This window comes from Oncorhynchus keta, chromosome 23 (genome assembly GCF_023373465.1).
Source record: "Oncorhynchus keta strain PuntledgeMale-10-30-2019 chromosome 23, Oket_V2, whole genome shotgun sequence".
Taxonomy (NCBI): domain Eukaryota; kingdom Metazoa; phylum Chordata; class Actinopteri; order Salmoniformes; family Salmonidae; genus Oncorhynchus; species Oncorhynchus keta.
Genome location: NC_068443.1, coordinates 22494872 through 22518631, shown reverse-complemented (window position 1 = coordinate 22518631; position 23760 = coordinate 22494872). Strand labels below are relative to the sequence as shown.

Sequence of the window (23760 nt, the reverse complement as noted above, 5' to 3'; positions counted from 1 at the left end):
CATTTGTTTACATCCCTGTTAGTCAGCATTTCCCTTTTGCCAAGATAATCGATCCATCTGACAGGTGTGGCATATTAAGAAGCTGATTAAACAGCATGATCATTACACAGGTGCTTCTTGTGCCGGGGACAATAAAAGGCCACTCTAACATGTGCAGTTCTGTCACATAACACAATGCTACGTCTCAAGTTTTGAGGGAGTGTGCAATTGGCATGCTGTTCGCAGGAACGTCCACCAGAGCTGTTGCCAGATAATTTGATGTTCATTTCTCTACCATAAGCCACCTCCAACGTCATTTTAGAGAATTTGGCAGTACGTCCAACCAGCCTCACAACTGCAGACCATGTGTAACCATGCCAGCCCAGGACCTACACATTTGGCTTCTTCTCCTGCGGGATATTCTGAGACCAGCCACCAGGGCAGTTGATGAAACTGAGGAGTACTTCTGTCTGTGATAAAGCCCTTTTGTAGGGACAAACTCATTCTGATTGGCTGGGCCTGGCTACCAATTGATTATAGTTGTGTTTTTGATTATCTTCTAATTTTGGTGTTCTTCTTTGTTTCTTCAGCCCCTCCATGAGTCAGCCCTGGCCAGAGGACAGAGCCCTCCTGAGCCGCCACGCCTCCCTCAGCACCTGCCCCACCCCCAGGCACCCCCCTCCCCACTCCATGTCCCTGGACTACGGACACCACTCCCCTCCCATGCACCCCCACCCGGCCCCCAACGCCCACAGCTCCCCCCGGGGAAGCCAACGGAGCCACATGGCCCGCTATGCCCTCACCCGCAGCCCCGCACACAGCTTTGATGAGCAGGACGACTCAGGCCTGGGGAGCTACGGCACCGCCGACTGCCCAGTCTCTGCCTCTCCTCTACTGGGGAACGGCGGCATGGAGAGGGGCATGTTGATGTCTGGTTCCATGGACCAGCAGGGCACCATCCGGACCCAGCAGCACCAGCAGCTCCAGGCCCAGGGGGCCTTGCCTCCGCTGCTGCCCGAGAAGAGGAGGGCGTCAGACGGGGAGCACTCCCTGGGCACGGCCTCCCCAGCCCCCAGCGGGTTCTCCAGCCCACACAGCGGGAGCTCCCTCAGTATCCCCTTCCCCAATGTCCTGCCTGACCTCTCAGCCTCTGCACAGATGCCGAGCACTGCCTCACCTCTGCCAGGTAACCCTCTAGGTAGCACAGTCAATAGCCAATCACTTATATGAGCCAATGGCTTGGGTTGGTGCAATACTTTAAAGAAGGTAATCAGTACTGTATCCTTTAGGTACTGCCCTGTGATTGTTCTCTGTCAATTTGGATTTGCCACATATGGATGACTTTTAAACTTAGTGTTTGAATTCCTGAGGTCTTTGTGCATTGGCTAATCTCTGGTCTGTTTGTGATACTGTATTTCCAGATGTCCTGGCCATCAAGCAGGTGACTGTAAAATTTGTGCAAGACACATCGAAATTCTGGTACAAGCCTGATATCTCCAGGGACCAAGGTAAAAACATGAGGAAATACTTGTCTTGTCTACCAACTGTATTTTGTCTGCTGAATTTCCATGAAGCTCTTCAGCATGTTGAAAGTGATTTTGTCCAGTTTTAGCAGAGACTCCAATTTGCAAACTCCTCCATGACACCATCGTTAAAATATCTTCCTCCTCTCCTCCTTTACTCCTTTACTCTATACTCCTCTTCTCCTCCTCTCCTCCTCTCAGCTATCTCAGTCCTGAAGGACAAAGAGCCTGGGTGTTTCATTGTACGCGACAGCCACTCCTTCAGAGGTGCCTATGGGCTGGCCATGAAGGTGGCCACACCCCCTCCCTCAGTCCTGCAGCAGACCAAGAGAGGTAGGCATTGGCTGAAATATATAAATGGGCGGAGCTTTGGTTCGACTCAAAGCGGTGCCTGTTTGATGTAGGAAATGGGAGTAGGATGATGATTGACGAAGCACATATATGCTAACCTAAGTCCATTTTGTGTTCACCCATGGTCATCATTAGAATTTTTGGAGAATAAGCTGATCCTAGATCTGTGCCTACAGGCAGGTTCCACCCTAGTTCCAGAACCTTTCAGTAGAACAAGGGTATCATGGAATGAGCCAACTGAGAGGCAGCATCCTGGGAATCTAACAATAACAATCACCATAAAAGCCCTCTACTATTACACCCCTATGACCTTACTTCCATGGAGGGAACATGATAGTCAACTCTCTGCCCCGCTCTCTACAACTCCTAGCTCTGGGTCTCTCTTCTGGGCAGTATCATGATAGAGCCAAGCAGCCCTTCTCTTTGCCAACTAGTCTTAGATGTGGCAGCTAGTGTTTCAAGACAAACAATAGACATGCTGTCTTTATAAACTTGCACAGATTTCAGGACTTTCTCCAGATATACTTTTTGCCTTACTTTACTTGACATATGGCCGCTGAAAAAAACCAGCATAAACCAGCTTAGGCTGGTGACCAGCCTTCATGGTGTTTTCAATGGTTACCAGATTTTGTTGTGTTTTGGCGGGTGACCAGTCTTCACTGTGTTTTTGCTGGTAACCAGACTTTGCTGTGTCTGCTGGTGACACTGCTGGTTTCTGTTTTTTTGCTGGTGACCAGCCTTCGCTGTGTTTTGGACACATAAGCTGGTCACCAGCATACCAGCATATGCTGGTCACCGGAAAAACCAGCATATGCTGGTCACCGGCAAAACCAGCATCAAATCACATTATTCTGGCTTGCAAAGTGATGTCTAATTCCTATTGGAATCCAGCCTGACTGGGGATATCCAAAAATGTGAACTTTTATTCACACAATCTGCAATCAAAATGACTGCCAGGGTTACCATTTCAGTAACAGGTGCATTAAGTCCAACTAACAGATTGGATTATTTTATAAATTGTACTCTATTTATCTTCGTGTAGTATGAAAGTTGAAATAAATACAATTGTGTAAATGTCTAGTAGTTATGTCTAGATTTGTTTTAAAGCCCTGGATAGGCCACATAGGCTATAAACAGGGTCCATGTAAGACCACAACTGCTTTGCAGCATGTTCAGGATTTCTTTCAAAAATGAGTCAGTATACTATTTGAATAAACTAGATATCCTAAATAGTGTTGTGTTTACATTTTCTCAAAGTAGGCCAGCCAAGAGTAGGCTTACCTATAGGTGAGTATGGGTGACAGTGACTGATCAATTGTTTAATTCAAGAGAGGTTTTATCTGAGCAAGGGTTCAACATCATTCCTGAAGTCAAATATATCTACAGGTCTACACAATATGTGCAGGGTAATGTTCATGAATGTGTTGTAGCATTAACCAACCCTAACACCGAACATTACCATAACCACACGTTTTCAATAAAAGACACACAAAACTGGTTATGCTATTAAAGAATCCACATTGAACAGGCCAATGCACTAATGTCTAACTTTATAAACGTGTTCTTAAGTTATTCACTATTTTGTTGTATATCGCTTATGAGACTGGACATGGAATGGAAAGAGGTCAACAGAAGAATCCCCGACTTGTGCGAGCTTGGCAAATTAGAAAAACAAGATACCCAACTTTGACTCAAAATGCAATTAGGCTTCTTCCTGTAGCTTAGAACATGACACTTTTCCATTGACTTCTGCAAGAATCTTCATTGCGCACACGCGAACTACAGGAAGTAATGTAATCGCTCGTTGAGTCTCTTGGTAGATCACCGTCTCTGATTCAAGTTTCTCCAGTGATAAAGTTGTACATTTTCTGTGACAAAAAAGAAATGAGAGGATTTCATATTATACATGTCAGACACATGTTCTATAATATACTTCAATCTGAACGTTTTGTTCACATAATGAGCCTTATGTCCCCGCTTCATCCTTTTCTTAATAGTTTTTTTAATTGAATATCCAAAACATACAATTTGCTCACAACAACTCCACCACACCAGTCATCCAACAGACTCCCATTCAGAGCGACACACAGAAGCATCTAGGGTCAATGCCCTGCTCAAGGGCACGACGACAGATCTCCCACAAGGACAAAAAGAAAACGGGGACGCAAACCCTCCAGGATCCTCCCACAGTTCCCCACAGCTGTCCCTCAACCATCCAAGACCCCTCCCACAGTTCCCCATAGCTGTCCCTCAACCATCCAAGACCCCTCCCACAGTTCCCCATAGCTGTCCCTCAACCATCCAAGACTCCTCCCACAGTTCCCCATAGCTGTCCCTCAACCATCCAAGACCCCTCCCACAGTTCCCCATAGCTGTCCCTCAACCATCCAAGACCCTCCCACAGTTGCCCATAGCTGTCCCTCAACCATCCAAGACCCCTCCCACAGTTCCCCATAGCTGTCCCTCAACCATCCAAGACCCCTCCCACAGTCACCACCCTAAGAAAAAACAAGAAAATATATATATTATTTTATTCCATTCCCCACCCCCAAGAACCCCCCTCCCCCAATGCACCAACAACCAAGAAAATGAACTCATAAGATATGTGCGTGTCCTTGTATGTGTGTATTTGAATAAAAATGTGTGTATATGCATGTTTACAAACTTCCTAATCCTAATCCTTTTCTTTAGGCTAATATACACAGGCGACAATAGTGTTTTATGAAATGTTACTAACATTATAGAAATAACTACACATTCTAGCTATACCAATAACACCAGTAATCAATGCAACTATCCAATGTTGCTACTTGCAAGTCATTTCCAGCAGCAGTAAGGCCATCCCTTTCTTGCTCGTGTGCATCTTCTACTACAACAAGTCCACATGCTGAACAACAACTAGCCATGTTGGAGTCCATTTCAGAGGGGGATGGGCAATGTACAGTGCATTCGGAAAGTACTCAGACCCCTTCACCTTTTCCACATTTTGTTAAGTTACAAAGTTATTCTAAAATTAATTAAATGACCTTTTCCCCCATCAATCTACACACAATACCCCATATTGATAAAACAAAAACAGGTTTAAAATAAAAAAACATAAATACCATATTCAGACCCTTTGCTATGAGCCTCGAAATTGAGATCAGGTGCATCCTGATTCCATTGATCATCCTTGCGATGTTTCTACAACTTGTCTATATAAAGGCACACACCTGTCTATATAAGGTCCAACAGTTGACAATGCATGTCAGCAAAAACCAAGCCGTGAGGTCAAAGGAATTGTCTGTAGAGTGCCGAGACAGGATTGTGTCGAGGCATAGATCTGCGGAAGGATACCAAACAATTTCTGCAGCATTGAAGGTCCAAAAAAACACAGTGGCTTCCATCATTCATACATGAGAAGTTTGGTTGCAACAAGACTCTTCCTAGAGCTGGTCACCAGGCCAAACTGAACAATCGGGGGAGAATGGTCTTGGTCAGGGAGGTGACTAAGAACCCGATGGTCACAGAGCTCCAGAGTTTCTCTATGTAGATGGGAGAACCTTCCAGAAGGACAACCATCTCTGCAGCACTCCATCAATCAGGTCTGTATGGTAGAGTGGCCAGATGGAAGCCACTCAGTAAAAGGCACATGACAGCCCGCTTGGAGTTTGCCAAAAGAGCACCTAAAGACTTTTGGACCATGAGAAACAAGACTCCCTGGTCTGGTGAAACCAAGATTGAACTCCTCGGCCTGAATGCCAATCATCACGTCTGGAGGAAACCTGGCCCCGTCCCTATCGGTGAAGCATGGGGGTAACAGCATCATGCTGTGGTGATGTTTTTCTGCGACAGGGACTAGTCAGGATCCAATTGTTTACCAGATCGACACAAAAGTTCAGTGCACGTGTGCCTTGCATGCAAGCCGCGCACAAACAATTTGTTGTCTGGGGGCAACCTCCTTGGACAATGTTTTTTTGTGTAGTTGATCCTTTAGTTTTTTTGCCATGGGGGAGAAAGACGAATTTGCAGTTTTATAGCTAATCTCAGGCTATTTACACATTTTACCATGAGGCTGAGAAAATATTGCATCTTTTAAAGCAAATTTCCTGTAGTAATAAAAAAAAAACATTTAATATGTTTAATAGGAGAAATTATGAGACAAGATAAAGTTGCCTGGTTTCAGGATCAGTTATCTTTTTAATAGAATGTAATAAACCCAGTCGCTTGGGGTATGTCTCTATCAGTTTTGCACATCGAGAGACTGACATTTTTTCCCATTCCTCCTTGCAAAACAGCTCGAGCTCAGTGAGGTTGGATGGAGAGTATTTGTGAACAGCAGTTTTCAGTTCTTTCCACAGATTCTCGATTGGATTCAGGTCTGGACTTTGACTTGGCCATTCTAACACCTGGATATGTTTATTTTTGAACCATTCCATTGTAGATTTTGCTTTATGTTTTGGGTCATTGTCTTGTTGGAAGACAAATCTCCATCCCAGTCTCAGGTCTTTTGCAGACTCCATCAGGTTTTCTTCCAGAATGGTCCTGTATTTGGCTCCATCCATCTTCCCATCAATTTTAACCATCTTCCCTGTCCCTGCTGAAGAAAAGCAGGCCCAAACCATGATGCTGCCACCACCATGTTTGACAGTGGGGATGGTGTGTTCAGGGTGATGAGCTGTGTTGCTTTTACGCCAAACATAACGTTTTGCATTGTTGCCAAAAAGTTCAATTTTGGTTTCATCTGACCAGAGCACCTTCTTCCACATGTTTGGTGTGTCTCCCAGGTGGCTTGTGGCAAAATTTAAACACATTGTTTTATGGATATCTTTAAGAAATGGCTTTCTTCTTGCCACTCTTCCATAAAGGCCAGATTTGTGCAATATACGACTGATTGTTGTCCTATGGACAGAGTCTCCCACCTCAGCTGTAGATCTCTGCAGTTCATCCAGAGTGATCATGGGCCTCTTGGCTGCATCTCTGATCAGTCTTCTCCTTGTATGAGCTGAAAGTTTAGAGGGACGGCCAGGTCTTGGTAGATTTGCAGTGGTCTGATACTCCTTCCATTTCAATATTATCGCTTGCACAGTGCTCCTTGGGATGTTTAAAGCTTGGGAAATCTTTTTGTATCCAAATCCGGCTTTAAACTTCTTCACAACAGTATCTTGAACCTGCCTGGTGTGTTCCTTGTTCTTCATGATGCTCTCTGCGCTTTTAACGGACCTCTGAGACTATCACAGTGCAGGTGCATTTATACGGAGACTTGATTACACACAGGTGGATTGTATTTATCATCATTAGTCATTTAGGTCAACATTGGATCATTCAGAGATCCTCACTGAACTTCTGGAGAGAGTTTGCTGCACTGAAAGTAAAGGGGCTGAATAATTTTGCACGCCCAATTTTACAGTTTTTGATTTGTTAAAAAAGTTTGAAATATCCAATAAATGTCGTTCCACTTCATGATTGTGTCCCACTTGTTGTTGATTCTTCACAAAAAAATACAGTTTTATATCTTTATGTTTGAAGCCTGAAATGTGGCAAAAGGTCGCAAAGTTCAAGGGGGCCGAATACTTTCGCAAGGCACTGTATCTGTAAGGTCCCTCAGTTGAGCAGTGACTTTCAAACACAGATTTAACCACAAAGACCAGGGAGGTTTTCCAATGCCTTGCAAAGAAGGGCACTTATTGGTAACAGACATTGAATATCCCTTTGAGCATGGTGAGGTTATTAATTTCACTTTGGATGGTGTATCAATACACTCCACCCAGTCACTACAAAGATACAGGCATCCTTCCTAACTCAGTTGCCGGAGAGGAAGGAAACTGCTCAGGGATTTCATCATGAGGCCAATCAATGGTGACTTTAAAAAAGTTACAGAGTTTAATGGCTGTGATAGGAGAAAACTGAGGATGGAGCAACAGTATTGTAGTTCCTCCACAGTTACTACACCAGTGGTGTAAAGTACTTAGGTTAAAAAAAAAATTGTGCCATCTGGTTTGCTTCATTTAAGGAATTTGAAATGGTTTATACTTTTACTTTTGATACTTGAGTTTATTTAAAACCAAATACTGTTAGACTCTTACTCAAGTAATATTTTACTGGGTGACTTTCACATTTTATATTAATTAAGGTACCTTTCCTTTCACTTAAGTATGACAATTGAGTACTTTTCCCACCAGTGGTGAAAACAAGGAAGCTTGTACAGAATCAAAAATATTCCAAAACATGCATCCTGTTTGCAACAAAGCACTAAAGTAATACTGCAAAAATGTTTTTGAAAATAATGTGCACATGTTGCACAATTCTGGTGTGGAAAGCTCTTAGAGACTTCATCCACTTTGAATTCAAGCTGTAACATAACAAAATGTGGAGTAATTTGAGGGCTATGAATACTTTCTGAAGGTACTAATTAATTGCAATTCAATTAATTAGTATCTGTACCAAAATAAAGGCAATTCACTCACAAGTAGTGCAAAAGGTATGCTATCTACCATGTAAAACCATCAAATTGTATGTATGTTTGTCCAACACATCTCAACAGTGTAAACATAAATGTTACCTGATAGTACACAATCGACCACAATAACTCCCACTAGCCTTGTTACAGCTAATAGTAAAATACATGAACGGCTAAGTATAAATTATCAGTGTAAAAAAACAAAAAACAATATGTACCATAAACTTTTTGGAAAAGGTAACATTTATCTCGACATGTAATACCTGTTAGGTTTATGTACTCTTGTTTGTATATTTCTGTTTTTGTATTTGTTGTATTGTTCATAATAATAATAATTTTAAAAAGCTATGGCTAAACTAGCATTTAGCGTAAGGCTAGGCTAGCTAGTGAGCTTTCTAAAACAAATAACCTAAACATCTAACTACAAGGATTCAATAGTGCAACATATATGTATCTAAATCTGAGCCATCGTATAATCAAATTAAATCATCCAGAGGAAAAAATATAGATTTATAACTTTGAAAAGTCTGCAGTGTAATTTTGTTAGGTTCACCTCCATGTTAAATCCTTTCCACCTAGTGTGGTTTCATTACTTATAATAGGGAGACTTAGCATTTTCTAGCTTCAACTGAAACTAATCTGTAAAACACGAGAAATGATGAGATGAGATAATTGGCTAGTTTCAGAAAAAGTTATCTCAATAGAATGAGGAAGTGAGGACACAATCACCAGTGTAAAGGCCACCAACCAACAGAGGGTGCCAATGCATTTCAGTGCATATTAATGCATAAACCTGAGGGATTCCAATAATGAAATCAAAGTAATAAAAATTATGGCTCACAAATAATACAATTTTTTATATATATTTATATATATAAACACAAAACTGTGACCATACATTTTGTTAGTGCGGTGGGGTGGGGGTGCTCAAATGCCAAGTGAAGTGTCACGCCCTGACCATAGAGAGCTTTTTATTCTCTTTGTTGGTTAGGTCGGGGTGTGACTGGGGTGGGACATCTAGGTGATTATATTTCTATGTTGGCCTGGTATGGTTCCCAATTGGAGGCAGCTGTTTATTGTTGTCTCTGATTGGGGATCATATTTAGGCAGCCATTTCCCCTTTGTGGGATCTTGACTATGTATAGTTGCCTGTTAGCACTATAGCAGCTTCATGTTTCGTTTTGCATTTATTGTTTTCTTTGAGTTTCACTTCAAAATAAAGAGGATGGAACCATACCACGCTGCATCTTGGTCCACTCATTGTAACGATCGTGACATAAGATCCCACCAACAACGGACCAAGCAGTGTGCCCAGGAGGAAAGCCAGGAGTGGAGGACATCCTGGACGTGGGAAGAGATTATGGCAGGAGACAGAGGCCTGCCATGGAAGCAGGCGGAAGTAGCGAGGGAGCAACAACGACGACACCGGGGATCGCAGCCACGACGGAAGCCCGAGAGGCAGCCTCAAAACATTTGGGGGGTGGCACGTGGAGTGGTCTGCGACGCTGAGGGGTGAGTCAGAGACCGAGGAGGAATATTGGGACAGATTGAGCGAGGAGTGGGCAGCGAAAGTTGAGGGGAGTGAACCAGAGACTGTCAGTGAGTTGAGGGATAATGTGGAGGGTGGAGAAATGAGAGAGTTATTGAATTGGTGGAGGATGCACGACATTTGCCCTAAGGAGCGTGTTATCGATTTAAAGCCAACTGAGTCAGCTCTCCGTACTCGTCCTGAGAAGTGTGTTAAAGTTCCGGTACAAGTGATGCCGGCGATACGCACCAGGTCTCCAGTACGCCTTCCCAGCCCAGTACGTCCTGTGCCAACTCTCCGTACTCGTCCTGAGAAGTGTGTTAAAGTTCTGGTACAATTGATGCCGGCTATACGCACCAGGTCTCCAGTGCGCATCCACAGTCCAGTACGTCATGTGCCTCCTTCCCGCACTCGCCCTGAGGTGCGTGTCACCAGCCCGGTGCCACCTGTACTGGCATCACGCATCAGGCCTCCAGTGCACCTCCACAGTCCAGTATGTCCTCCTCCTCCTCCCCACACTTGCCCTGAGGTGCGTGTCACCAGCCCGGTGCCACCTGTACCGGCCCCACGCATCAGGCCTCCAGTGCTTCTCCACAGTCCAGCGCTTCCGGTGACAGTTCCCAGTCCGAAACCTCCGGCGACCGTCCACAGTCCGGAACCTCCTGAGACGGTCCACGGTCAAGTTCCTCCGGCGATGAGTCACGGTCCGGAGCTTCCAGCGACGATCCCCGCACCAGAGCCGCCATTGAGAATGATGTATCCACGAGCATAGTGGGTACTTCAACCCGCACCGGAGCCGCCCCCAATGTAGATGCCCACCCGAACCCTCCCCTATTGAGTCCCCTATTGATTAATTAATGAATCAATAATTTATCTCATGCTATACAAAGATAAACAACATACACTTTTCTAAACTAATCCAATCTGTTAGTTGGATTTATTGTACCTGTTACTGAAATCGTTGTTCCATTTTAGATGGTTAGATGGTTTAGATGGTTATTTTTCCATATTTCTAACCCTAGCAGTCTTTATGAATGCAGATTATGGGAATCCACTCCGGCTAAATTTGTATTACTTTATTACTTAATTTTTTAAACTTTGCAAGCCAGCATAATGTGCTTGATGCTGGTTTTGCTTCAGCTTATATTTGTTTCCAAAACACAGCAAAGGCTGTTCACCAGTAAAAACACAACAAGGGCTGGTCACCAGCGAAAACACAGCGAAGGCTGGTCTGCCAGCATAACTAGCTAGACCATGCTGGTCAGACCAGCTTGACCAGCTAGACCATGCTAGTCTTCCAGCATAACCTGCAGGGGTGGGCAGTTCCAGTCCTCGAGGGCCTGATTGGTGTCACGGTTTTTCCCCAGCCCTGGCTAACACACCTGACTCCAATAATCACCTAATCGTGATCTTCAGTTTAGAATTAATTTTGATTAATCAGCTGTGTTCGATAGGGATGGAGAACAAGTGTGACATCAATCAGGCCCCCGAGGACTGTAGTTGCCCGCCCCTGATGCTGGTTGGCCAGCAGAACCAGTTAGACCATGCTGGTCAAACCAGCTTGACCAGCATCCGACCAGCTTAGACCACATGGACCAGATTGGAATTCATCCTGGTTTATGCCGTTTTTTTCAGCAGCACAGTTAATGTTTTATAAAGCACATTGAAATACAGCCACAATTAAATTCAGAAATAGCCTGTCATGCAATATTTTGCTTTGTTCATGCTTCCTGGAACTAATGTCTTTTTTTATGGCCGATGCCATTTCAAATCAAATCAAATTGTATTTGTCACATACACCGAATACAACAGGCACCTTTTCGTGAAATGCTTACTTACAGGCCCTTAACCAATAATGCAGTTCAAGAAATAGAGTTAAGAAAATATTTCCTAAATAAACTAAAGTAAAAAAAAATGTAATCTAATCAAAAAGTATCACAAGAAAATGACATAACAACAATGAGGCTATATACAGGTTATACCGGTACCGAGTCAATGTGTGGGGGTACAGGTTAGTCGAGGTAATATGTAAAGTGACTATTCATAGATAATAAACAGCGAATATCAGCGGTGTAAAAACAATGTAAATATTCCTGGTGGCCATTTGATTAATTGTTTAGCAGTCTTATGGCTTGGGGTTAGAAGCTGTTAAGGAGCCTTTTGGTCCTAGACTTGGTGCTCATGTATTTATTTGTTATTTTATTTCACCATTATTTAACTAGGTAGGCTAGTTGAGCAAAAGTTCTCATTTACAACTGCGACCTTGCCAAGATAAAGCATAGCAGTGTGAACAGACAACAACACAGAGTTACACATAGAGTAAACAATAAACAATAAACAAGTCAATAACATAGTAGGAAAAAAAATCTATATACATTGTGTGCAAAAGGCATGAGGAGGTAGGCAATAAATAGGCCATAGGAGTGAATAATTACAATTTCACAGATTAACACTGGAGTGGTAAATGATCAGATGAACATGTGCAGGTAGAGATACTGGTGTTCAAAAGAGCAGAAAAGTAAATAAAATAAAAACAGTATGGGGATGAGGCAGATAAATTGGGAGGGCTATATACCGATGGACTATGTACAGCTGCAGCGATCGGTTAGCTGCTCAGATAGCAGATGTTTAAAGTTGATGAGGGAGATAAGTCTCCACCTTCAGAGATTTTTGCAATTCGTTCCAGTCGCAGGCAGCAGAGAACTGGAAGGAAAGGCGGCCAAATGAGGTTTTGGCTTTAGGGATGATCAGTGCTGCTGCTGGAGCGCGTGCTACGGGTGGGTGTTGCCATCGTGACCAGTAAACTGAGATAAGGCGGAGCTTTACCTAGCATAGACTTGTAGATGACCTGGAGCCAGTGGGTCTGGCGACGAACTTGTAGTGAGGGCCAGCCCGACTAGAGCATACAGGTCGCAGGGGTGGGTGGTATAAAGTCCTTTAGTAACAAAACGGATGGCACTGTGATAAACTGCATCCAGTTTGCTGAGTAGAGTATTGGAAGCTATTTTGTAGATGACATCGCCAAAGTCGAGGATCGGTAGGATAGTCAGTTTTACTAGGGTAAGTTTTGCGGCTTGAGTGAAGGAGGCTTTGTTGCGAAATAGAAAGCCGACTCTAGATTTGATTTTGGAATGGAGATGTTTGATATGAATCTGGAAGGAGAGATTACAGTCTAGCCAGACACATAGGTTTTATACTTATAGATGTCCACATATTCTAGGTCGGAACCATCCAGGGTGGTGATGCTAGTCGGGCGTGCGGGTGCAGGCAGCGAACGGTTGAAAAGCATGAATTTAGTTTTACTAGCGTTTAAGAGCAGTTGGAGGCCACGGAAGGAGTGTTGTATGGAATTGAAGCTCGTTTGGAGGTTAGATAGCACAGTGTCCAAGGAAGGGCCAGAAGTATACAGAATGGTGTCGTCTGCGTAGAGGTGGATCAGGGAATCACCCGCAGCAAGAGCAACATCATTGATATATACAGAGAAAAGAGTCGGCCTGAGAATTGAACCCTGTGGTACCCCCATAGAGACTTCCAGAGGACCGGACAACATGCCCTCCGATCTGACACACTGAACTCTGTCCGCAAAGTAGTTGGTGAACCAGGCAAGGCAGTCATTAGAAAAACCAAAGCTACTGATTCTGCCGATAAGAATATGGTGATTGACAGAGTCGAAAGCCTTGGCTAGGTTGATGAAGACGGCTGCACAGTACTGTCATGTACTGCTTGCCGTGTGGTAGCAGAGAGAACAAACAGTCTATGACTTGGGTGACTTGATTCTTTGGCAATTATTTGGTCCTTCCTCTGACACCGCCTAGTATATAGGTCCTGGATGGCAGGAAACTTGGCCCCAGGGATGTAAGTGCCTTACAGTCAGATGCCGAGCAGTTGCCATACCATGATACTTCTTTGGTGATGTGGACACCAAGGAACTTGAACCTCTCGACCCACTCCACTTCATTCCCTTCGATGTTAATGGGGGCCTGTCCGGCCCTCCTTTTCCTATAGTCCACGATCAGCATTGAGGGAGAGGTTGTTGTCCTGGCACCACACTGCCTGGTCTCTGACCTCCTCCCTATAGGCTGTCTCATCGCTGTCGGTGATCAGGCCTACCACCGTTGTGTAGTCAGCAAACTTAATAATGGTGTTGGAGTCCTGCTTGGTCATGCAGTCATGGGTGAACAGGGAGTACAGGAGGGTACTAAAGCACACACCCCTGAGGGGCCCCTGTGTTGAGGATCAGCATGGCAGATGTGTTGTTGCCTACCCTTACCACCTGGGGGCGGCCCGTCAGGAAGTCCAGGATCAAGTTGCAGAGGGAGGTGTTTAGTCCCAGGATCCTTAGCTTAGTGAGTGCTATGGTGTTGAACGCTGAGCTGTAGTCAATGAACAGCATTCTCACATAGGTGTTTCTTTTGTACAGGTGGTAAAGGGCAGTGTGGAGTGTGATTGAGATTGCGTCATCTGTGGATCTGTTGTCATCTGTGGATCTGTCCTTCAAACATGAAGGACTTCTAAAGAATAGAGAAATCATTATGATAATCTCAAGTCATATTCAGACATATTTCTAGGAATAGGCCTACAGAACACTAAGCTTGATATTTTTCAGCCCGAACTTCTACCCTAACTAGGGATGTGACGTTCATGGAATTTTGGATGATTGTTATTGGTCATATTGGTCAGCCAAATGACCACGGTCACCATTATAATTGTTTGAATAGAAGAAAAAAAAAGTGTTATATTCTTATATAAATATTTTTTAAAGCTCCTCTCCTGGAATCCTGCTGCTGCAGGGAGGGGGGCATTTCCTAGGCAACCAAAGACTTGTTTGCTACAACACCTTGCTTGTTTCAGCAAGGAGCAACAAAGTTGAATCACTTGTAAAGAGTGCATGTTACCGCTGAAACGGACTCAACCACACTAATGCCCGGCCGTCACATCTTCAGTCAGCTGTTCATTCCAAACAAACGCTTATGACGGTTATTTTATTTTCGTGAATGTCTCCATCCAGATTCGTCGATTACATAATTATACGGTAATTGTGCCAGCCCTAACCCTAACCCAAAGGAACATGATCAACTAATGTGAATAGTTCTGGAATGTGTTGGTGTTGCTCTCTGGGAAAGAAAGAAAATGGGTGCTGATAGTAATCCTGTAAGGCCTCAGACACACCAATAGCGTTTGCTGGCCGAGAGTACTTAGCACCTGTGAACAGAGTGCCGGCCATAATTTCCAAATTGAGTGTGCATCAATTTTACATGTAGAATCGAGTGAAAGTGTTTGCAGTCAGACATCTACAGCGGGTGGTCCCTAAAACACAGTACGCTGAACGAAACTGGTGCCCCTATGCCCAGCCCAGAGAACAACCCACTGAGCCCCGAGTCCTTTCTCCTTTTGTTCTGGTGTCGCTCGCACCCTAAGCTTGCAGCAGGCTAGCACCTATAGTAACATTATGACGCAGTCCCTTTCCACACCTTCAGCTTTACTTTGTGACTCCTTAAGAGATTGAATCCCACGCCGGTTCCAGATGAAGGATTTTCTCAGGTCCCTTTGTACTGGAGGACATTCCTCAGATCCTCATGCCCCTCGGACACACTGTTGTTAAATCATAATATCACTTATCTCAGCAGTGATTGGATAAGATTTATGTAACTCTTAGAATTCAGGAATAGGAGTTAACAGGGGTAATAGAACTTAGATACCGGTAACACAAACCCTAACCCTGATTACAGCCAACAGGTATAATGCATTGATACGGGTTATACGCATGTTATGCGCATTTATTAAATGACTATGTATCATAACATTCTCTCTCTCTCTCTCTCTCTCTCTCTCTCTCTCTCTCTCTCTCTCTCTCTCTCTCTCTCTCTCTCTCTCTCTCTCTCTCTCTCTCTCTCTCTCTCTCTCGCTCTCGCTCTCTCGCTCTCTTTCTGATAGGAGGAGATCTGTCCAATGAGCTGGTCCGTCACTTCCTGATTGAGTGTACACAGAAAGGAGTTCGGTTGAAGGGCTGTCCCAATGAGCCCTACTTTGGTGAGTGTCTCTTCTCTAGCACACTTTACATACACGATTGAGGACAGTGGTAAAACAGTGGGGACCTCTGCTGGTTACTCTGTGTAACCAGCGAAATAATTTGAAATGTTTCAGAGTTCCCTCTACTGGATAATCAACACAACTGCCCTTCAGACCTTGTGTTGAAAGCTCATCACAACTCTAAATTGCTATGATGTTTATAGTATGTTTTCTATTGTTTTTGTTTTCCAGGAAGTTTAACAGCGTTGGTGTGCCAGCACTCAATCACTCCACTGGCCCTACCCTGCAAACTCATCATACCTGACAGAGGTGGGAAGCTACTTCTTAGTATCATCATCAGAACAGATTTTACATTCACACAGAAGAGAGTGTTGTATTTGACAAAACATATTGTGTCCTGTGGAAAAGCTAGTTAAATGAACACTACTCTCTCTTCTCTCTGTGCAACTAAATGTGACAGGGCTATAAATTGCAGTGCAGTTTAGAATGATATATATATATATATATACAGTACCAGTCAAAGGTTTGGACACACCTACTCATTCAAGGGTTTTTCTACATTGTTCACTATTTTCTACATTGTAGAATAATAGTGAAGAGATCAAAACTATGAAATAACACAAATGGAATCATGTAGTAACCAAAAGTGTTAAACCCTTTTATGGTTACTACATGATTCCATATGTGTTATTTCATAGTTTTGATGTCTACACTATTATTCTACAATGTAGAAAATAGTTTAAAAAAGAAAACCCTTGAATGAGTAGGTGTGTCCAAACCTTTGACTGGTACCGTAAATGATGTGATTTATTAGCCTGTGCATGCAACTCTTGTCAACTTAGATGAATTGCCTCTACATGGTAGCTATAAGGCCACGTCATCAGTGACAGGGCCAGTAGAGAGATTAATTCAGTGATATATCAATGCCTCCTTTATCCCTCCTTTATCCCCCCAATGTCCATAGATCCTCTTGAAGACACGGTGGAGAATACTACTACACAATCTATTACCAACTCTGCTGCTGAGCTGCTCAAACAAGGAGCAGGTAGGGCTTAAATCCTTTACTAACCACAAATCATCGTTATGCACATGTTTATACAGGTGCATGACTATTAGATGAATCAATGGGGATTACAGTGCCTTGCGAAAGTATTCGGCCCCCTTGAACATTGCGACCTTTTGCCACATTTCAGTCTTCAAACATAAAGATATAAAACTGTATTTTTTTGTGAAGAATCAACAACAAGTGGGACTCAATCATGAAGTGGAACGACATTTATTGGATATTTCAAACTTTTTTAACAAATCAAAAACTGAAGAATTGGGCGTGCAAAATTATTCAGCCCCTTTACTTTCAGTGCAGCAAACTCTCTCCAGAAGTTCAGTGAGGATCTCTGAATGATCCAATGTTGACCTAAATGACTAATGATGATAAATACAATCCACCTGTGTGTAATCAAGTCTCCGTATAAATGCACCTGCACTGTGATAGTCTCAGAGGTCCGTTAAAAGCGCAGAGAGCATCATGAAGAACAAGGAACACACCAGGCAGGTCCGAGATACTGTTGTGAAGAAGTTTAAAGCCGGATTTGGGTACAAAAAGATTTCCCAAGCTTTAAACATCCCAAGGAGCACTGTGCAAGCGATAATATTGAAATGGAAGGAGTATCAGACCACTGCAAATCTACCAAGACCTGGCCATCCCTCTAACCTTTCAGCTCATACAAGGAGAAGACTGATCAGAGATGCAGCCAAGAGGCCCATGATCACTCTGGATGAACTGCAGAGATCTACAGCTGAGGTGGGAGACTCTGTCCATAGGACAACAATCAGTTGTATATTGCACAAATCTGGCCTTTATGGAAGAGTGGCAAGAAGAAAGCCATTACTTAAAGATATCCATAAAAAGTGTCGTTTAAAGTTTGCCACAAGCCACCTGGGAGACACACCAAACATGCGGAAGAAGGTGCTCTGGTCAGATGAAACCAAAATTGAACTTTTTGGCAACAATGCAAAACGTTATGTTTTGCGTAAAAGCAACACAGCTCATCACCCTGAACACACCATCCCCACTGTCAAACATGGTGGTGGCAGCATCATGGTTTGGGCCTGCTTTTCTTCAGCAGGGACAGGGAAGATGGTTAAAATTGATGGGAAGATGGATGGAGCCAAATACAGGACCATTCTGGAAGAAAACCTGATGGAGTCTGCAAAAGACCTGAGACTGGGATGGAGATTTGTCTTCCAACAAGACAATGATCCAAAACATAAAGCAAAATCTACAATGGAATGGTTCAAAAATAAACATATCCAGGTGTTAGAATGGCCAAGTCAAAGTCCAGACCTGAATCCAATCGAGAATCTGTGGAAAGAACTGAAAACTGCTGTTCACAAATGCTCTCCATCCAACCTCACTGAGCTCGAGCTGTTTTGCAAGGAGGAATGGGAAAAAATTTCAGCCTCTCGATGTGCTAAACTGATGGAGACATACCCCAAGCGACTTACAGCTGTAATCGCAGCAAAAGGTGGCGCTACAAAGTATTAACTTAAGGGGGCTGAATAATTTTGCACGCCCAATTTTTCAGTTTTTGATTTGTTAAAAAAGTTTGAAATATCCAATAAATGTCGTTCCACTTCATCATTGTGTCCCACTTGTTGTTGATTCTTCACAAAAAAATACAGTTTTATATCTTTATGTTTGAAGCCTGAAATGTGGCAAAAGGTCGCAAAGTTCAAGGGGGCCGAATACTTTCGCAAGGCACTGTATATTAAAGGCTCATAATGAAGTATTGGACAACAACAACAACCTCAGTTCCTTAGTGATTGTGTAGATAACATGTATTTGGTCTTGCAGTGTGTACTGTGTGGTTCCTGTGTGTGTTCAGTGTGTAGTGTGTGTTTCATCAGTGAGTAACGTGTGTGTTTCTCTGCAGCATGTAACGTGTGGTTCCTGGGCTCGGTGGAGATGGAGTCTCTGACGGGGTACCAGGCTGTGCAGAAGGCCACCAGTGTAACGCTGGGCTCAGACCCTCTGGGTTCAGACCCTCTGCCCACCTCCACCGTGGTCCACTTCAAAGTCTCCTCACAGGGTATCACCCTCACCGACAACCAGAGGAAGTGAGTTATGGAGAATACACAGACAGAAAGACAGACACAAACACACATATAATATGTATGGTCACATTAGGAATGCATTTAAAGCTAATATAAAATGATAAATACATATATACATATATATATATATATATATATATATATATATATATATATATATATATATATATATATACAGTAATAATATGCATTTCTCCTTTTCCCTCCTCCCCCTCTTCTTTCCAGGTTATTCTTCAGAAGGCATTATGCAGTGAACACTGTCATCTTCTGTGCATTGGACCCTCAAGATCGGAAGTGAGTAAAAGATGCCAGAATAAACATAATTTAAAATAAGAGTATGGTGGGGCTAATATCATCACCTTATACTGTTTGTATGATAACTTGCTGACAGTATGTTCTTCTTGTGTTCTTTCCCCCAACCATTCTTAGGTGGAAAAAAGATGGCTGCACTTCAGCAAAGATCTTTGGCTTTGTGGCGAGGAAGACGGGCAGTGGGCAGGACAACGTGTGCCACCTGTTTGCCGAGCACGACCCCGAGCAGCCCGCCAGCGCCATTGTCAACTTTGTCTCCAAGGTGATGATTGGTTCCCAGAAGACCAAGTAGACCTGCCACGCTGCTAGCTGATTGGCTAATGGGGCTGTTTCTAAAACTGGAAACTGTATTGTACAACCCACAACCTGAGGGTTATGACCCAGGACTTAATACGTTGGAAGCCAGCAGAAAAGAGTTCCACCCACAGAACTAGAATGAGTTCTGTGAGTCTCTATTTCTATGTTTCCACCACCTAAGAATGGGATACAACGAACAATGGATAACTGGACATGGGATAGATTTCTCTTGATAACGAGCATGCAAAGACTTGTAAGTTACAGCTCCACCTCCTATCCAAGTAAACTCAGAGTCACAGCACAGAGGGAGCTGTGGACCATCAGCAGGACAGGAGACTCAATAAAATATTTCTTGAGTCGAATGAAAACTCAAAACTTCCTTTGACTTCATTTTCTAATAGACTCTCGTTATGATGAGCATTAGGGGTGTGTATATGCAGGGAAACAGAATACAACAGGTATATTATAACGTGTATTTCATTTATTGTTATAACTAATACAGGTGTTTGCATTTCTCTCTTGAAGGGGTTTACAGTTTTATGTATCCCAGCTCTTTAAAAGTTAGTTACATATTCCTATTCTCAACATGCTCTGTATGGTATGATACTATACTAAAGTTAGTTACATATTCCTATTCTCAACATGCTCTGTATGGTGTGATACTATACTGAAGTTAGTTACATATTCCTATTCTCAACATGCTCTGTATGGTGTGATACTATACTAAAGTTAGTTACATATTCCTATTCTCAACATGCTCTGTATGGTGTGATACTATACTAAAGTTAGTTACATATTCCTATTCTCAACATGCTCTGTATGGTGTGATACTATGCTCAAGGGGACCCTAGAAGCCTGGCATGTAAGGGTTTGCCATGTCTAATATTTAACAAAAATGAAATAAACAATATAAATAAAGCATTACTCAAGCTATTAAAAAGGGTCATGAAAAACACTTAATGAATTTTTTTGTTTTTTGTAAATGCACCACATACTATTTTAAAAGTAATCTATTGACCTTCAAACATCCCTACTCTCATGTTTTACCATACCAATCATTTCCCTTGAACTTTGATGTTGCTCTGGAAATGTATGTGAGTTTAACCACTATCAAAACTAAAATACACACAAATGCTATGATCTGGATGGGGAGTGTTAGGATGAAGTAAACCACAGACCAATATTTTATTTGTAAACCCTAATATATTATATGATTAGTTTATCTAATTAGTTCATTACTTGTACTTCAAACTCCTTTATTCAGTAAAACTTTGTCTGGAAGAATGTTTAAACATTGCTACATCACTGTTTGTTTTTCCTCTGGCTCGTCTCAAATAATTGTTTTCAATTGTATTTTTGGTGGTATATTATTGCCTCTAACTATATATTGGAATGTCTCATTGTTAATATATATATATATATATATATATATATTTTATATATATAATATATATATATAATATATTAACAATGAGACAACATATATATATATATATATATATATACATTAGAGGAAAATTGTATTATATATTTCATTTGGAATTCATATTTTTTTGTGTGTTGGAACAATAGGTGATTATTGAGCTAAATGGAAAAGTGCAAATGTATTAACATTGCCCACTCAATGCACCGTATGAGCTCAATCAAGCGCAACTTTTAAAACACATTTTTGTCTAAATTGACTTTCCTGATCACTTATTTCTTTATGTCAAATAATCTGGACAGGGACCATCTAATCCAATACGGCTTCGTTGAAATATTATACAGTCATTGTTTATGTACATTTTCATTGTATTGTTTCATATTTTTATCATGATGTGCTAGTTATACACTTTATATACAAAAGTATGTGGACAGCCCTTCAAATTAGTGGATTCGGCTATTTCAGCCACACCCATTGCTACCAGGTGTATAAAATCGAGCACACAGTCATGCAATCTCCATAGACAAACATTGGCGGTAGAATGGCCTTACTGAAGAGCTCAGTGACATTCAACGTGACACCGTCCTAGGATGCCACCTTTCCAAAAAGTTAGTTCCTCAAATTTCTGCCCTGCTAGAGCTGCCCCAGTCAACTGTAAGTGCTGTTATAGTAAAGTGGAAACTTCTAGGAGCAACAAAAGATCAAACGTGAAGTGGTAGGCCACACAAGCTCACAGAACAGGTGCTGAGGCACATAGTGCGTAAAAATCGTTTGTCCTCGGTTGCAACACTCACTACCGAGTTCCAAACTGCCTCTGGAAGCAACGTCAGCACAAGATCTGTTCGTCAGCACAAGAACTGATCTTCATGAAATGGGTTTCCATAGCCGAGAACTCGCACACAAGCCTAAGATCACCATGCGCAATGCCAAGCGTCGGCAGGAGTGCAGTAAAGCTTCCCGCCATTGGACTCTGGAGCAGTGGAAATGCATTATCTGGAGGGATGAATCACGCTTCACCATCTGGCAGTCTGACGGACAAATCTGGGTTTGGCAGATGCCAAGATTTTTCTACCTGTCCCAATGTATAGTGCCAACTGTACAGTTTGGCGGAGGAGGAATAATGGTCTGGGCATTTTTATTTTTTTTCCCAGTGAAGGGAAATCTTAACGCTACAGCATACAATGACTTTGTAGACGATTCTGTGCTTCCACCTTTGTGGCAACAATTTGGGTAAGGCCCTTTCCTGTTTCAGCATGACAATGCCCCCGTGCACAAAGCGAGGTCCATAAAGAAATAGTTTGTCGAGATTGCGGTGGAAGAACTGCGAGCCAGACCTAATAGCCCAACACCAGTGCCCGACCTCACTAATGCTCTTGTGACTGAATGGAAGCAAGTCTCCGCAGCAATGTTCCAACTTCTAGTGGAAAGACTTCCCAGAAGAGTGGAGGCTGTTGTAGCAGCAAAGGAGGGACCAACTCCATATTAATGCCCATGATTTTGGAATGAGATGTTCGAAGAGCAGGCGTCCACATACTTTTGGTCGTGTAGTGTATCATCTACAGTCTGTACCTCATAATACCTTTACTATCTCACATTTGGAATAATAATTAAGTGTCGTATTGATCCTGCAGCAAGTGACATGAACAGTTAATTTGTATATTAGAAATGACATTTTCAATGTTAGATGTAAATAAACAAAAGGGAAATGTAATGTCATTGGTACATTTATTTATTCTCAAAAAGTAGAGAGAGAAAGAGAAAGAGAGAGAGAGATCTGACTTTCAATTCAAGTACCACAGAATGAGAGAGATTTGTTGAGTTTGGCAGTATGTCTGATTTGTATGTCTGTTGTTCCACCAGGAAACCAGAAGAGGGTGCTAGTAACACACAAATCCTTAAGCGTCAACTAAGTTCTACTAAGTTAACATATGGGATTGTTTTAAGATGATCATACCATGTACCATTAACTATTAGATTTGGAATTTTAGGACCCCTTCAGCTATCAAAAATATATATAAAAAAATGATTTGATGAAACATTGAATTTGGCCTTACTGCTATTAGTCCATAGAAACAAACACATTGAACTGATTTATACATGGAAAAAGATAGTCATAAAGAAATCTAAAGATAGTCTGTCTTGAAGTGTCTGTCCTATATCTGAGAGAAATAAGAAAGATCAGAAAACTATTTTAAAAATGTACAAATATTTAACACATTTCTTTAGGCACTAAACTACTTCCATATATACACCCATAAAATGTTTTAACTGGTAGAAGTCTTGTGAGGCATGTGTGTGCATCCATAGAGGGGTCATATTAGCGTTTAGCCCAAACTGTTCGGGCGCTACAAACAGAAGTTGGCAGATCAGTGGTACCGAGTTCAGAGGGGGGGGGGGTGCGTAGAACAAAACGGACAACATTGTGTTCATGAGAGTCCTCTCTTTCCATAGAGGGCTCATATTAGTTTGGATGCTACAAACGTTTTTGTGAGAAGACCGATTTTCTGAATATCTCATGGTCTGACAAACACTGCTATAGCTCGGCCACCTTCCACCAAAGATGCGGAAGGCCGCCATTGGCTGATGCAGTGGATTGAGACGTAGCCCGTGCAAAAAAACTGTTATCTCTTTCTTAAACAGACGGATACTGATGGGGATTCTTTGTATTATACTAAATAGATTTCCACGGGGGGCACAGACATCGCGTCTAGGGGGTATGTCAGCTAACCTGCACAGGAAACACTTCGGAGAAAGGGTAAGAGAG

At 42.5% G+C, this 23760-nt stretch overlaps 1 protein-coding gene across 2 annotated transcripts in view; it reads left to right on the top strand.

Annotated features, from left to right (window-relative positions):
• Nucleotides 1-20528, top strand: part of LOC118402526 (tensin-3-like) — a 78556-nt gene extending 58028 nt beyond the window's left edge. For both annotated transcript variants that reach the window (XM_052476876.1, XM_052476875.1), the window contains exons 18-26: nt 570-1165; nt 1401-1487; nt 1704-1835; nt 15755-15850; nt 16082-16159; nt 16815-16895; nt 18784-18967; nt 19190-19258; nt 19394-20528. In XM_052476876.1, the coding sequence (XP_052332836.1) occupies nt 570-1165; nt 1401-1487; nt 1704-1835; nt 15755-15850; nt 16082-16159; nt 16815-16895; nt 18784-18967; nt 19190-19258; nt 19394-19568 (1498 nt within the window). In that variant the 3' untranslated portion in view covers nt 19569-20528. The remainder of the gene's footprint in view (nt 1-569; nt 1166-1400; nt 1488-1703; nt 1836-15754; nt 15851-16081; nt 16160-16814; nt 16896-18783; nt 18968-19189; nt 19259-19393) is intronic.
• Nucleotides 20529-23760: the final 3232 nt, after the last annotated feature.